At 37.7% G+C, this 15985-nt stretch overlaps 1 protein-coding gene across 4 annotated transcripts in view; it reads right to left on the bottom strand.

Moving 5' to 3' along the window:
• LOC5580206 (zinc finger C2HC domain-containing protein 1C) overlaps positions 1 to 15985 on the bottom strand; it is a 176051-nt gene that overhangs the window by 26265 nt on the left and 133801 nt on the right. For 3 of the 4 annotated variants that reach the window (XM_021857710.1, XM_021857711.1, XM_021857708.1), the window contains one exon: positions 6566 to 7093. In XM_021857710.1, the coding sequence (XP_021713402.1) occupies positions 6566 to 7093 (528 nt within the window). Of the gene's footprint in view, positions 1 to 6565; positions 7094 to 8722; positions 9129 to 15985 lie in introns of those variants that run through there. The other variant, XM_021857712.1, reaches the window with a different exon arrangement.

Genomic DNA, 15985 nt, shown 5'->3' with positions numbered 1-15985 from the left:
TCGGGGATTGCACTTGGAACCAGGGTTGGGAAAAAATCTGAAATTCACTCTACACTAGTCAAACAAAGCCAATCACAGTCAGCGAAGCCAATGAAACTCACGCCCAACGCTGCTGTAGGCAAAAAGCCTTGAAAATTTCAAAACACCCGTTGCTAAGGGCAACCCAAAATTACGGTAGAAAAATGTTCTATTTCCCGATGCATTTCCCGCATTTAGAGCCTTCAATGACACTACTGATTTAGAGAAATTCATGTACCCAATATAGGCTACTTGATGAGATTCACGATTTTAAACTACTGTAGTGAGAGAGCCACGTGATTTTCGCGAAATTCAAGCCTACTAGGGCAAACGCTCCCTTAGTGGAGGTAGCTCCAATAGTGGAGGTAGTGTGTTTTGGCATGTTTCGCGTCAATAAATGATTATATAATATTTTTATATTATGTACGATGCGAAAATGATACAAGTAATTGAAAAATATTCATGACATTTGACCGTAAAACCATTTAAAACAATTAAGGTACAGTGGGGGAAGTGTATCAGTGGGGTAAGTGGATCATTTGTCCATATTGAGCATAAATACTTGAATATGTTTAATGTTTTCGCACCATTGCATCGTTTTATGTTATGTTCTTACGTCCTCACTGATACTAGTGCAAAACTTGTTCTACACGTACACTAACACAAGCAAACTTGTTGGCTGCAAAAATCAATTAATTTCAAAATTGGTTTCCGTCAATCAAAAATCCATTGTATCTCTGCCTCAAATCAAATTCTACTATTTTTTTCAACGCCTGGTGAACATTTCGATTCTAATTTAATGAATCACAATGAAATATATATGATTTTTAAAAATAAATACAGATATATTGGACATGGTACACTTAGCCCCACTTTTTAATGGGGTGGGGTAAGTGGATCAAGTATTGTTATCATTTATTGGCAGACTGCTTACGATAATTTGAAGAAGTTTAAATACTCGCAAATATTGTTTTGTTTAACTTTTTCTCATTACTAGCTTAAATTTGTCTAATTGACTATAGAAAATTTGAATTAATCCACCCAAAATGTATTTTAATATTTCTGGTACTAGAAAATATAAAAGAATGAATATTGCAAAATTCAAACTAAACTTTTCGTGGTTTATTAAAGCTGAGTTGCAAAAGAGCAAAATATACTAATTTTCCAATTGAAAACATATTATCGTACCTTATTTGACCATATAAATTGTTGTAGACAGATGATAGAAATCCATTCATAAATAGAATAAGAAAATTTCAATTTGTTACACAAAAATAAATGTAACTTATATTTTTAAACTACCAGTGTTTTTCAAAAACATCGTTAGGAATAACCCTACAATACTTCAGTATAACTTATGTAATTATGTAGAAGATTTTTACCCAAATAATTCTAGCTGCAATGTTTTTTTTGTTCGAATTAGTGTGAACTAATGTATTAATAATTTAAAGAATAAAATAAAGACACTTTCAATTTTTAAAGCATCAAAACATGACATAAATAGCACTTATGACAAGAACGAGAGCAATATCATTCTGAGTGAACATAATTACACCATATATGTTTTAAGAATAGATTTGTTTTAGTGGTGATCCACTTACCCCACCATGGTGGAGTAAGTGGATCATTTAGCGTAAATTTTCAAGTCCCTCATACTCAATACATAAAAATTTGAAAAACCTAAATAATTGACGATTTGAAGTATATTAGTCCCTCATTTGTTATCCACAGAAAAAAGTTTGAATAACATTATTCACGTAAGCTGTACATAATAATGAAGTTAACTATTGATTTTTCTGTATCCACTTACCCCACGGTACCTTATTTTGCTTATTTTGTTTGCTCCTTTGCACCTATAGTGGTGCATCAGTACCCATAGTGGAGGGTCCCATAAGAAATCAATGGATTGCGCAACTAAAGGAACCATTCTTAAAACATACCTCCACTAAAGGAACAGTGTTCCTATTATTGGTGCAAGGCTTTTTGGAGGGAAATTTCAAATGAATCGTGATTTTTATACATTTGAATGATAGAAGGATTTAAGATCTATCGAATGATACGTTAAAATCATATATTTCATGATTTTAACACCATGTTTTAGCAGTTTTCCCTTAGGTGCACCACTAACCCAAGCAGCACAGTTTGTTGCAACTCAAGAATAAAATTATCTCTTGAAACTGATCAGAGTTGCCAATTGTTGAAAATATGACATACAATTGCACTGAATAGCAACGCAAAAAGCGCAAGAGGCGGAGTCTATTTGCAACATATTCAAGTAAAATCGAAATTGCTTATTTGTTGCAAAATACTTAAAAGAAAAAAATGAAAACAAAATTAGGAACGAGAATTGAACTCCCGACCTTAAGATCACCAATCTTCTCCTCTACTCACTACTCCACCAGCTCTTCAAGCAATTGCTTTGCCAATGCACTATAAAAGCGATCACATGGCCCATTAATCAAATCTTGTTGCTTATAACTTGACTGCACCCTTCGGAATACAAGTTCATTACCGGCGAAATTAGGCCACGCCTGAATTAATCTAAACTTTTCGCAAAAACTTCCGCGCAACACATGAGGAACACCTTTTAAACAAACAAACTGTTGCTAGACCATGGTTTCATTGTTAGATGATACTTAAGATGCAACTCAACCATATTGCAACTGGATTGAAACAAACAAACTTCTAGCTGTCATACACGTAGTTTAGTGCAACTTTCTCGCAACTATGATGAATCTTTTTGAGTTGTGGGTATGGGAACGAAAATTGAATGCAAGTTGCGGATGCTTTTAATGAAAGTAATGTGAAACATAACATAAAAACCGGCATTTTGGGTGAAGTTTCAAGAGTTTCTTTAAAAGTTGCTGAAAACATCTTGATAAATTTGACTTTATTGCTATTTGCAAGGGACAATTGCAGCAAATCTTGTCGTTTTAAAAATGTTAAACGTCACACAAGGAGTGAAATTCATGTTCATTGGAACGGCAATTAAACTTTATGAGCCTTGAAATTGATATGCAACCGAACTAGAACCAAGTAAGTTACAGATGCTTTTATTGATACGTGATTGAAACTATTTTTGAAAAGTATCTCTTTGGAAGATGTTTCGCGTGCTACTTGGGAATGGTACACTTGCCCTACTATTACCATTCCCAGCACTGCTTGGAACTCCATCCATCAGGAGTTCCTCTAGCAGTTCAATCAGAAGTTTATGCAGGAATTCCATGAGGAGTTGTCTCCGACATTCCACCTGGAATTCCTCCATGGACTCTATCAGGAGTTCCTAAAGGGATTCTCTCAGGAGTTATTCTCGGGTTTTCATCAAGATTTCCCCCAATGATTGCATCAGGACATCTTCCAGGGATTCTATGAGGAGTTTTTATAGAGATTCTATCTGGCTTTCATCAGCGTTCTTCTAGTTCCAGAGGATTTTAACAGGATGTCATTAGGAGTTCCTTCTGAGATTTAACCTGAAATTCCTTATGAGATTCTATCAGGAGTTCTTCCAGATATTATATCAGAAGTTTCTCGAGAAATTCCATCTATATTTCTTCTAGGAATGTCATAAGGAATTCCTCTAGAGATTTTATCAATAGTTCATCAGGAAAATTATCAGGAATTCCTCAATGGATTCTATTAGGAGTTTCTTTAGGAATTCCAATAAGGAGTTCATCTAAGATCTAGATCATCGGGAGTTTCTCTAATGATTCCATCACGAGTTCTTTCAAGAATATCTTTAGAAATTCCTCCAAGGATTCCATCAAAAGTTTCTATAGGGATTCTATAACCTGGAATTCTCCCAAGGATTCTATCAGAAGCTCCACCAGAGAATATATCAAGAGTTCCTCGAGAAATTCCATCAGAAATCCTTCTAGGGATATCATAAGGAATTCCTCTAGCGATTCTATTAGGAGTTTCATCAGGAATCTTATCAGGAATTTCTCCAGAGATTTCATCAGGAGTTCCTCAAGAGATGTTATCAGGAATTCCTCCAATGATTTCGTCTGGAGTTCCTTCAAGAATATATCTTTAGGAATTTTTACAAGGATTTCATCAGGAGTTCCTCTGGATTCCATCAGGAGTTTCTCTAAAGATTCTATCAGGTGCTCCTTTAGGGCTTCCATCAGAGCACTTCTGGGGATTTCATCAGGAGCTTTTCCAGAAAATTCATCAAGAGATCCTTCAGATATTCCACCAATTCATAAAGGGATTCCATAAGGAGTTCATCTAGGGATTTCATCAGGAGTCCCTCCAATGATTCCATCAGAAGTTCCTTAAAGAATATCTTTAGTTCCTCCAGGGATTCCATCAAGAGTTCCTTCAGAGATTATACCAGGAGTTCCTCGAAGAATTCTATCAGGATTTATTCTAAGGATATCATAAGGAGTTCCTTTAGAGATTCTATCAGGAGTTCCATCAGGGATCTTATTAGGAATTCCTCCAGGGATTTTATAGAGTGATTTCAAAGGGAGTTCCTTCAGAGATTTCACTTGGAATTCTCCCAGAGATTTTCTCAGGAGTTTCTCAAAGAAATGTATCAGGATTTCTTTTACGGATTGCATAAGGATTTCCTCCAAGGATTCTATCAGGGATTCCCTCAGGAATCTTATCATTAATTTCTTCAGAAATTTCAACAAGAGTTCCTACACACTTAAATTATTTTACGGATTCCAGTGAAATCTCAACAGCTGAACAGTTTGGTGAAATAAATTAACGGAGTACGGTAAATTGTTACAGTATTCGGTGAAAAATCACCGTAATCCGTAAAATTTCGACGGTATTACGGTGTTTTATTTCACCGAACTGTTCAGCTGTTGAGATTACGGTGAAATTCACCGTAAGAGCTTAGTGTGTATAGAGGTTTCATCAGGAGTTCTTCCAGAGATTATATCATAAGTTTCTTCATAGATTTCACCTGAAACTCCTCCAGAAGTTCTTCTAGGGATAACATCAGAAGTATTTTTTAGGGATTTCATCAGGAATTCCTTCAGGGATTTCATTAGTATTTTCTTTAGATATTCCACCTGGAATTTCTTCAGGGATTCTATCAAAAGTTTATGTGATGATTTCATCAGAAGTTCCCCTGAGTCTTTCAACAGAAATTCTTGTTAGGATTTCATCAGGAGTTTCCAAAGGATTCCATCAGGAGTTCATATAGGGATTCGATAAGGAATTTTTACAGAGACAACAACAGAAGTTCTTCTAGGGATTACATCAATAGTTATTTCAGGGATTCCATCAGGAGTTCCTTCAGAGATTTCTTCTGGAATTCCTACAGGGGTTCTTTCAGAATCTAGAGATTCCATCAAGAGTTTCTTCGAAGATTGCATCTGAAAATTGCTCTAGAGATTACATCAGGGGTTCCTCAATGAATTCCATCTGAATTTTATAAGAAGTGCCGTCAGGCATATTATCCGGAATCCATCAAGGGATTTCATCAGGAGTTCCTATATGGATCCCAAAAAGAGTTCCTTCAGAGATTTCATCAGGAGTTCCCCTAGGGATTACATCTGAAGATCTTCTAGGGATTTCATCAGGAGTCCCTCCAGGATTTTCATTAGGAGTTCCTTCAGAGATTCTGCCTAGAATCTCTACAGGAATTCTATCAAGAGTTTCTCTAATGACTCCATCAGGAATTCCGCCAGGAATAACATCACAAGTTCTTTCAAGGATTCCATCAGAAGTTTATCTAGGGATTTCATCAGGAGTTCTTCAATAGATTTCAATGGGAGTTTCTGCAGGGATTTCTTAAGAAATTCTTTCATGGATTTTCCTGGGATTCCATCATGAACACCGTCTGGGATTCTATTTGAAGTTCTGTCAGGGATTCTATCAGGAATTCTTCTAAAAGTTCCTTCTAGGGTTATTCTGGGCTCAGCCTGATGGATTTATTACTTAGGACACATTATAGGGAAAGTGCACCAGTTATAGACATAGTGGTTCCCTATTTGGTCATATATGAAAATTCGATGACTTTCACATTTTTAATCTTTTTGAATGTTTTAACATCAAGATATATCCTATATCTTACTGCTTAAACACACAAAACTTTTCAAAATGTTCAGACATTCAAGTTATCACGTATGGCGAAATAGGGAACCACTATGGCCATAACTGGTACACCTACCCTACAAGGTGCCTTGAACATACAAGTAAATGTTCAGAAAATTCCCAAAGGCCATATCTTAATTGTTTCAATCTATGAATTTATTGCACATAATTTTGTTTCGTTCCTAATTGGTCATATGACATCATGATGTGACAAGGAATTGTTTTTCAAATAGTCTGGTAGATTGAATTCTAGGGTTGGACAGTTTACAATATCTTGATAACTTTCTATGTTTTCAACATGTAACATATGATGTTCTCGGGATCCATAAGGGGACATTACTTTACTGCATATATACACAGAGATTCTAGAGCATTTTGAATGTTCTAGAGCATTCCGAAAAAACTTTTTCATAACATTTAGCTTTGCCTGGGAATTTTATGATACATCAGAATAAAAACTACGGACTGAGAGGGTTAAGAGAACTAATAAACTCACCTCCACGTGATTTCCATTCTCCTGCTGCTGTTGTCGTTGTTGCTGCATTGCGAGGCGCGCTTTTGTGTTGGCCGAAATCGGAGGCACACGTGTCTTGTTGTTCAGCCCTGCCGCCGCCGTCTTCGCCGAGTTGCCATTGGAAACGTTACTGCCGCCATTATTGGTAGCGGTCCTGCCGGTCTGCTGCTGCGTTTGCTGTTGAATCGGTTGCAGGGGATAGCTCTTGTCGATTCCGGCCACCCGATGGCGCCGCTCGTCGAACATTTGCCGTACCTTGCCAGCGCCGAGGGACGCCGAGAGGTCACCATTGGCGCCGGTGCCGGTGCTGCTGGTGGTGGTCGTTGCGTTCGAGTAGGCGTTGATGGTGGAGGAACGGATGGTGCTGCTACTGCTTCCGGTGCTTCCACCGTTGAGATGATGGTGTGCCGTTACGGAACTGGCCGTGGCTGCGGCCGTGGTTTTTGTGGTGGAAATCATTTCCACTTTGCGCTGGTCCCGCTCCTGCTGTTGGCGTTGCTGGAAGCGCATCTGGATGTGAAAGGGGTGATAGGAGAAAGGGAACCATTTAGAATGGACGAAAATCGGGAATGTTATATGGTATATTATTAGCTTAAATAATATTTAGATCATTTTTGCTAAAGTGAACTAACTCATATTCTTAAGAAAGCCCTTTGCGAAGAATGTCAGATTGGGTTCTCTTTTTCAGAATAATTACTTGGACAAAGGAAAATCTGCTGACTTATAGTTACTTGAGAAACCTTTCGTCATAAGTAAAAAAAATGTGCTTCTTCTCATCAAGATGTTTGAGAAGAAGTTCACGATCTTTAAGAGTTTCCGGCAAAACGCGACAGTCTCCTTTCTTTGCGATTCGAAACCTTGATTCCCCTTATGCAGTTCAAGATCTCCTGCCTAAATCCCCCAACTGAACACGATAGGCGGCACTCTTTGCTTCCTCACTTGAATCAAAGAGCCTGGGCTAGAGGCTGCTTCGATTTGGTGTTCGGAACATTTGTCTAAAGCATCGATCTGATTGCTCATTCCGATGTCATTATTAACTTTAATCATTTTACCCTTGGAAGAAAGCGCGAATTCCGGATAAATCAACTTCCATTTTCGTCACGCTTAGTGACAGTTTTAAATCCCAATTTTTTGGCTATGACTCTCTGTACTAGAAATATCTCTCACATTTAAGGAAACGTGCCCCTGCAACCAGTCTTTTCTGATACCTGATAAGGATTCCAATCCAGCTTCTCACTTAGGGACGTTCCGATATTGCGAAGTATCGATACTTGATTCGATACGATTATCGAATGGAAGTATCGATATCACCGATATATTGAATCAAAATATCGATATATCGCAATATCATTTGATATATTTAAAGAACGCAAAATTTTTGCATCGTTTTGTTACCAAACGTTGAGTGTTCTACGATTTGCAAACAATGGGTTACATGCATGGCCTGATTCGCTACTCGACAAATAGTAACGCACAGGCGCTAGTGTCTATGCAAGAAAAATCGGTCAAAGATAACGCAAAAAATATTTGTATGGCGAAAAGCATCTCACGAATTACTTCTTAAAATTAGAAACTATTTTCGAAAAAAAATTTGGTGCCGGTTGTACGTGATGATAATGGCTATCACGCCTGCCAAATATTTTTTGAAATAATGCTTTCATTTACGAGAAATTTGAAGTTAGATGCCTTTCCCCATACAAAATGAAACGAGAAAACTTCTGCTGATCAACTGTGGGCAAGAGCAAAGCAGGTAATCCATTCTTTAAATCCTCAATATTAGCGGCATTTTGATCGATATGAACATGAATATTTTCTTTTATGATACATCATATAACAATTGGTATATGAACTGCTTTCAAATATTTTAAAATCAATTGTATTACGAGAAACCTCTACAATTGATATCCAAATATTGTTTTACGATATATCGAAAGAAAATATCGATACCACCGATATATTGAAGAGCATATATCGATACCAAAATATCGAATATCGAAAGCAAAATATCGATATTCCGATATATCAGAAGTATTGGAACGTCTCTATTCTCACTTATTCTGAATTCAAATTTTTACCTTCTAATTATATCTAAGATAACTGAAAAATACCAATAGTCCAATCCACAAATCACACACATACCTTTTTAACAATGTTCTCATAGCGGTTGGTGAAGCTCTCGATAATTTCCGCGTAATCCAACGATTTCAACTTCATAACTACAAAAATATACAACGCCGAGAAAACACTCACTAACAATGCACCCTCTTCGGTGTCTATCCTTCTATCTGATTCTCACTTGAAACAAGGATGTTTTAAGGCACAGCCACGAAGGCGATGAGGATTATTGTAACCCAGCACTATCGTGGCGCATCAATGCGTGAACATCCTTTGGTTTTTGTGCTAGCACTATCGATACCGAGTATAGTTTTTCGAGAAGGGCGCTTGAATCCCTGGAAATTGCTATCGAAGACTGCATATCATTGGATAGATGACCAGTTTGTGTGTCTTTTATCGGTGAACACTAGCATCACATGCGTGTAAAGGTAGAACTAATTGATAACAATAATGTTCTTGTTAGCATTGAACTATCGTTTTATACTTTTATATCAAGTTTACAGTCTTGTCGATACAATATCTTCACCCTCAATGCTCTAGCGAGTGCACTTTCTATGTTTCCTCAAGAATGCGTCTGCGGTTTCACGTCTTATCGGGAATCAGATGCACACTTTCCCTCCCCTCGATGCATAAGACAAAAGCAACTTTTGCACGATCCAGTCATTCTTCGTTCTTTAGATTGCACTGACTTTGCTCGCTTAGCGTGATACATGCAATTCCCACACCTCCATCCAACAGAAACTTTATCTTTCCACCATTCTAATAGATATGTTGTTGGCAAATTTGTTTTTCCATCAGAAGTGCAGCAACTTTTTCATCATCGGCAACCGCGACTTCGAGGAGTGCTACGCACTTCCTTCCAATGGTATACATTAAGGCGAAAATACCCACGAAAGTAGTCCCGTCGGAGGGACCCGATTCGTAGAATGGTGTAACGTGGACTAATGAAAACGAACCGACTAGGGTTGACCGTGTTACGACGACTTCGACTTCGGTGATGGGGCCTAGTTGTTGTTTTCTTCACATCATACCTACATATTCAACTATACTACATTCACTCGCATTTCCTGGGTGATCGCCTTGAAAACAAACTGTTTGTGGTGGTAGTGCTTTGGAGGTGAAAACACCGGCCGATGGAACTAGAGGGAGGACGTGTGGCATTGTTATTTATAGGTGTAGAGCTTTTTCGGTAAGCTATTTGTCAGAATGCAGTAAGTGATGGTTTGAAATAGATTTTGGTTGGATTTGGATTGGATATGGATTGGATTTGGATTGGATTTGGATTGGATTTGGATTGGATTTGGATTGGATTTGGATTGGATTTGGATTGGATTTGGATTGGATTTGGATTGGATTTGGATTGGATTTGGATTGGATTTGGATTGGATTTGGATTGGATTTGGATTGGATTTGGATTGGATTTGGATTGGATTTGGATTGGATTTGGATTGGATTTGGATTGGATTTGGATTGGATTTGGATTGGATTTGGATTGGATTTGGATTGGATTTGGATGATTGGATTGGATTTGGATTGGATTTGGATTGGATTTGGATTGGATTTGGATTGGATTTGGATTGGATTGGATTTGGATTGGATTTGGATTGGATTTGGATTGGATTTGGATTGGATTTGGATTGGATTTGGATTGGATTTGGATTGGATTTGGATTGGATTTGGATTGGATTGGATGATTTGGATTGGATTTGGATTGGATTTGGATTGGATTTGGATTGGATTTGGATTGGATTTGGATTGGATTTGGATTGGATTTGGATTGGATTTGGATTGGATTGATTGGATTGGATTTGGATTGGATTTGGATTGGATTTGGATTGGATTTGGATTGGATTTGGATTGGATTTGGATTGGATTTGGATTGGATTTGGATTGGATTTGGATTGGATTTGGATTGGATTTGGATTGGATTTGGATTGGATTTGGATTGGATTTGGATTGGATTTGGATTGGATTTGGATTGGATTTGGATTGGATTTGGATTGGATTTGGATTGGATTTGGATTGGATTTGGATTGGATTTGGATTGGATTTGGATTGGATTTGGATTGGATTTGGATTGGATTTGGATTGGATTTGGATTGGATTTGGATTGGATTTGGATTGGATTTGGATTGGATTTGGATTGGATTTGGATTGGATTTGGATTGGATTTGGATTGGATTTGGATTGGATTTGGATTGGATTTGGATTGGATTTGGATTGGATTGGATTGGATTTGGATTGGATTTGGATTGGATTTGGATTGGATTTGGATTGGATTTGGATTGGATTTGGATTGGATTTGGATTGGATTTGGATTGGATTGGATTTGGATTGGATTTGGATTGGATTTGGATTGGATTTGGATTGGATTTGGATTGGATTTGGATTGGATTTGGATTGGATTTGGATTGGATTGGATTTGGATTGGATTTGGATTGGATTTGGATTGGATTTGGATTGGATTTGGATTGGATTTGGATTGGATTTGGATTGGATTTGGATTGGATTTGGATTGGATTTGGATTGGATTTGGATTGGATTTGGATTGGATTTGGATTGGATTTGGATTGGATTTGGATTGGATTTGGATTGGATTTTGGATTGGATTGGATTTGGATTGGATTTGGATTGGATTTGGATTGGATTTGGATTGGATTTGGATTGGATTTGGATTGGATTTGGATTGGATTTGGATTGGATTTGGATTGGATTTGGATTGGATTTGGATTGGATTTGGATTGGATTTGGATTGGATTTGGATTGGATTTGGATTGGATTTGGATTGGATTGGATTTGGATTGGATTTGGATTGGATTTGGATTGGATTTGGATTGGATTTGGATTTGGATTGGATTTGGATGGATTTGGATTGGATTTGGATTGGATTTGGATTGGATTTGGATTGGATTGATTGGATTGGATTTGGATTGGATTTGGATTTGGATTGGATTGGATTGGATTTGATTGGATTTGGATTGGATTTGGATTGGATTTGGATTGGATTTGGATTGGATTTGGATTGGATTTGGATTGGATTTGATTGGATTTGGATTGGATTTGGATTGGATTTGGATTGGATTTGGATTGGATTTGGATTGGATTTGGATTGGATTTGGATTGGATTTGGATTGGATTTGGATTGGATTTGGATTGGATTTGGATTGGATTTGGATTGGATTTGGATTGGATTTGGATTGGATTTGGATTGGATTTGGATTGGATTTGGATTGGATTTGGATTTGGATTTGGATTGGATTTGGATTGGATTTGGATTGGATTTGGATTGGATTTGGATTGGATTTGGATTGGATTTGGATTGGATTTGGATTGGATTTGGATTGGATTTGGATTGGATTTGGATTGGATTTGGATTGGATTGGATTTGGATTGGATTTGGATTGGATTTGGATTGGATTTGGATTGGATTTGGATTGGATTTGGATTGGATTTGGATTGGATTTGGATTGGATTTGGATTGGATTTGGATTGGATTTGGATTGGATTTGGATTGGATTTGGATTGGATTTGGATTGGATTTGGATTGGATTTGGATTGGATTTGGATGGATTTGATTGGATTTGGATTGGATTTGGATTGGATTTGGATTGGATTTGGATTGGATTTGGATTGGATTTGGATTGGATTTGGATTGGATTTGGATTGGATTTGGATTGGATTTGGATTGGATTTGGATTGGATTTGGATTGGATTTGGATTGGATTTGGATTGGATTTGGATTGGATTTGGATTGGATTTGGATTGGATTTGGATTGGATTTGGATTGGATTTGGATTGGATTGGATTGGATTGGATTTGGATTTGGATTGGATTTGGATTGGATTTGGATTGGATTTGGATTGGATTTGGATTGGATTGGATTTGGATTGGATTTGGATTGGATTTGGATTGGATTTGGATTGGATTTGGATTGGATTTGGATTGGATTTGGATTGGATTTGGATTGGATTTGGATTGGATTTGGATTGGATTTGGATTGGATTTGGATTGGATTTGATGGATTGGATTGGATTGGATTGGATTTGGGATTGGATTTGGATTGGATTTGGATTGGATTTGGATTGGATTTGGATTGGATTTGGATTGGATTTGGATTGGATTTGGATTGGATTTGGATTGGATTTGGGGATTGGGGATTTGGATTGGATTTGGATTGGATTTGGAAAGCCAAAGCCAAAGCAAAGCCAAAGCCGCCACGTGGTTTGCGAAAAGCCCGTTCTACCAAAGGCCAACTTTGTTTTCCTTTTCCGCCCTAGTGTACAGGTTTCCGAAATAGGCATTTATAGAACTTCGCCTGATTTATTTCCGATACAGTTTCAATGGTAGTCGTATTCGAATCTAGCATGAACGTTGTTGTTCTTGCTGTTCATCAAAAATAAAATGAATGTAGTTGAACTTTCCCCTTAGATCAGCGGTTGCGTGCGCAACGAGACCACGTTGAAAGAGTCTAGGTTCAAATCCCTATCTGGTCAAGGAAATTTTGTTCAGCTGGAAGTTTGTTCGACTTCTTATCAGTGACAGTACATACGATTGCAATAATAAAAGTTGCGGTGCTTAGCTGAGGAATAGGCTTCATTCCATTAGGGACGTAATGCCACGGTGAGGATGGGAGAGAAAGAGTTGCAGTTGCATTGAACCATAAGGCAAAACACTGAGTTCCCCATTGAATGATGTCGATTAGTATCTATGTGGATGTACACCGTATAGTTTTAAAACTATCCTGAAACAACGAGGCATTTTGCGAGAGAGAAAGGGTGAAGGGTTTGTTTTGGAGTTACAACAGTCAAACAAATCACATATCATAAAGCCATGTTTCTGGCTCTTGTTTGTGTGAAGTGAAGTATCTTGGAAACGACAAACAAACTGATTGCGTAGAATAACACAAATGAACGAAAGTGGAAGCAAAATATTAGCTATAAATTTATGGAAAAAATGCCCCTAGAGAAAACGAATGGTTTATGTCTGGGCTTCAGCAGGTCGTTTGTAACTCATTTCTAGCAGAAACTATGCTCTTCTTATACCAAAAATAAGCAACTGCAACAAAGCTTATGACACATTTGTGGTATACGTACCATGGTACAATTATCTTGAAATGTGTTCCTTACTGATAATTGTCATCATTCAAGATAGCCTTGGAATAATTTTCTTGACAACTTGTACCATGGTATGAGCCTCTGTACGTGCCATAAATTCTTTTGTTCTCATGACTTTTACTGTGCGCCGTGTGTTGGTGCTGTCTCGCTCTCTCTCACGGGCAACTTGAAAACAGGGCGCACAGTAAAAGTCAAACGTTTTATAGCATGCATAGGCTCATATATATCAGATGTCTGTCCAAGGTATAAAAGTCAAACGTTTTATAGCATGCATAGACTCATTGTTCGATGAGCATATCCCGCATAAATCCAAACCACTACGAAATCGTACTGAATGATGCTTTATGGTTCACTTTCAACCATTTCCACATTGGTCATTGGTCCACTGGTGAATAGTACACAACAAGTAGCACGAGTTCATACAGATTTCCTAAGAATTCTGTTTTACAGCAGAAAGCAACTTTCCAATCAATCCACAATTCAACGGCTGCCGGGATATTTCTCTAGGTCAACTGATAGCGTTTCCAACCGCCCTCCCTCGGGGGGTGTAAAACGCTGGCTTTTACTCATCCATTTGATTGGATGTGCTACTCGACATGTTCTCCGCGCTCCTCATGTCACTCTTTCTCGAACTCGAATAACGAGCAGAAAAAAAACCGGGGTCCACTGGTGTCGCTTGAATACCCACAGTAAATTGATCTGAATTGCACAATCCCCCACATCGCATTGCCAAGTGGTCACCCGAAGGGTGGCACTTTTTCATCGATTGGAAACGCTTGAGATGAGAAACCGGTTCAAATGCCCGGCATCGCACTATGGGCTAGAAAACAAAATTTCGCAACGAAATTCCAAGCACTTTCATGATAAACAAAAATCAACGTATCATTTTTGTATGGAGAAAGAATATTCTAACTTTTTTACAAACTAATACAGATGATTTCGTTTTTTGGCGGAGGAAGAGGTATAAGGTCCTGGGTTATTAAGCCGGCCATCTCTAACCTCTTCCTCCGCCAAAAAACGAAATCATCTGTATTAATATTATCTGTATCCCACCCCCTTCAGCGTAATGAAATTTGTGAATGAGCTTTAATAAAAACAGAAACAAATTGCTGGTTCCTGTTAAGTTGGCGATATACTTTAATTTTTAAGGCGAACTAGTAAAAATAGTAGAAATTATGTGTGCATTGTAAAATAAAATCCAAATTTGCGTATTTTTATATCAAATAAGTTAGATACACTAAATCTACTTTCATAAAATGTATACACATTATTTATCTCTGTTACTGGTGAGCTCACCAAAGGCGAAAAGATATTTTAATAAAGATACATTATAATGTCATTTTTTACTACAAATCAGGCCGAAAATGAAGGTTTTTCATTTGATGAAATTTTAATTCCATAAAGTGCAATAAAATAAAATATCCAATCATTAGCCCTAAATCGGCATCATAAATGCAGACAGGCATTATATTGCTGTTTGCATTTGAGGAGCAAACCTTGACTAAACGTCCTCCAAATGCGGTAACATAAAACAATCAAAGGACACCTAGCAACGATTAAATAAATCACCGCCGCCCTAGCAAGATAAATTGATCTTTGACATCGCTTTTTTTGTGAATAATCTTACCGCGTTTAGTGTTCCCGCATTTGATATTTGCAGTTCAAATGCACACAGCAATAATAGCACTACAAATGCTAAAACGCTTAAAACAGAATTTTCACCGCTCAGAATCTCCATTACTGTACCATCAACGCTTCTAAGCCTGATGCATATAGGTATCAATTAAGCACTACATTTGCACCATCACTTTTAGTACTTTTTTTTATTCCAGTATGAATCTTGCTTAAAAGCATTAATGATGCAATTAATGGAGTTGCTATTGGGTGGAAGCAGGTCCGTCACACTCGGGCTCAGATTGGGTACCACTTCTAGTACTGCATTTCGTCCCTCGGTAGTACAGAAGGTACCCAAGTTTGACAGATCGCAGTACACTTTTCACGGCATTCTAGATTACCTTATGAGCCATAAAATTTTGGGTAACTGCAAGGGACATGGAGGTCTTTAATTTGTCTTTGGTGGAAGTGCTCTCGATTACGTTCGATATATAGGCTAGTCATATCGAATTCGTCCATCGTGCGCTTGAGTGTGGGACTAGGAACTTCCACTACCGAC

The sequence above is a fragment of the Aedes aegypti genome, chromosome 1, assembly GCF_002204515.2.
Source record: "Aedes aegypti strain LVP_AGWG chromosome 1, AaegL5.0 Primary Assembly, whole genome shotgun sequence".
In the NCBI taxonomy this organism is placed as follows: Eukaryota; Metazoa; Arthropoda; class Insecta; order Diptera; family Culicidae; genus Aedes; species Aedes aegypti.
Note: the sequence above shows the minus strand (reverse complement) of the source record. Positions and strands in the feature narration are given on the sequence as shown.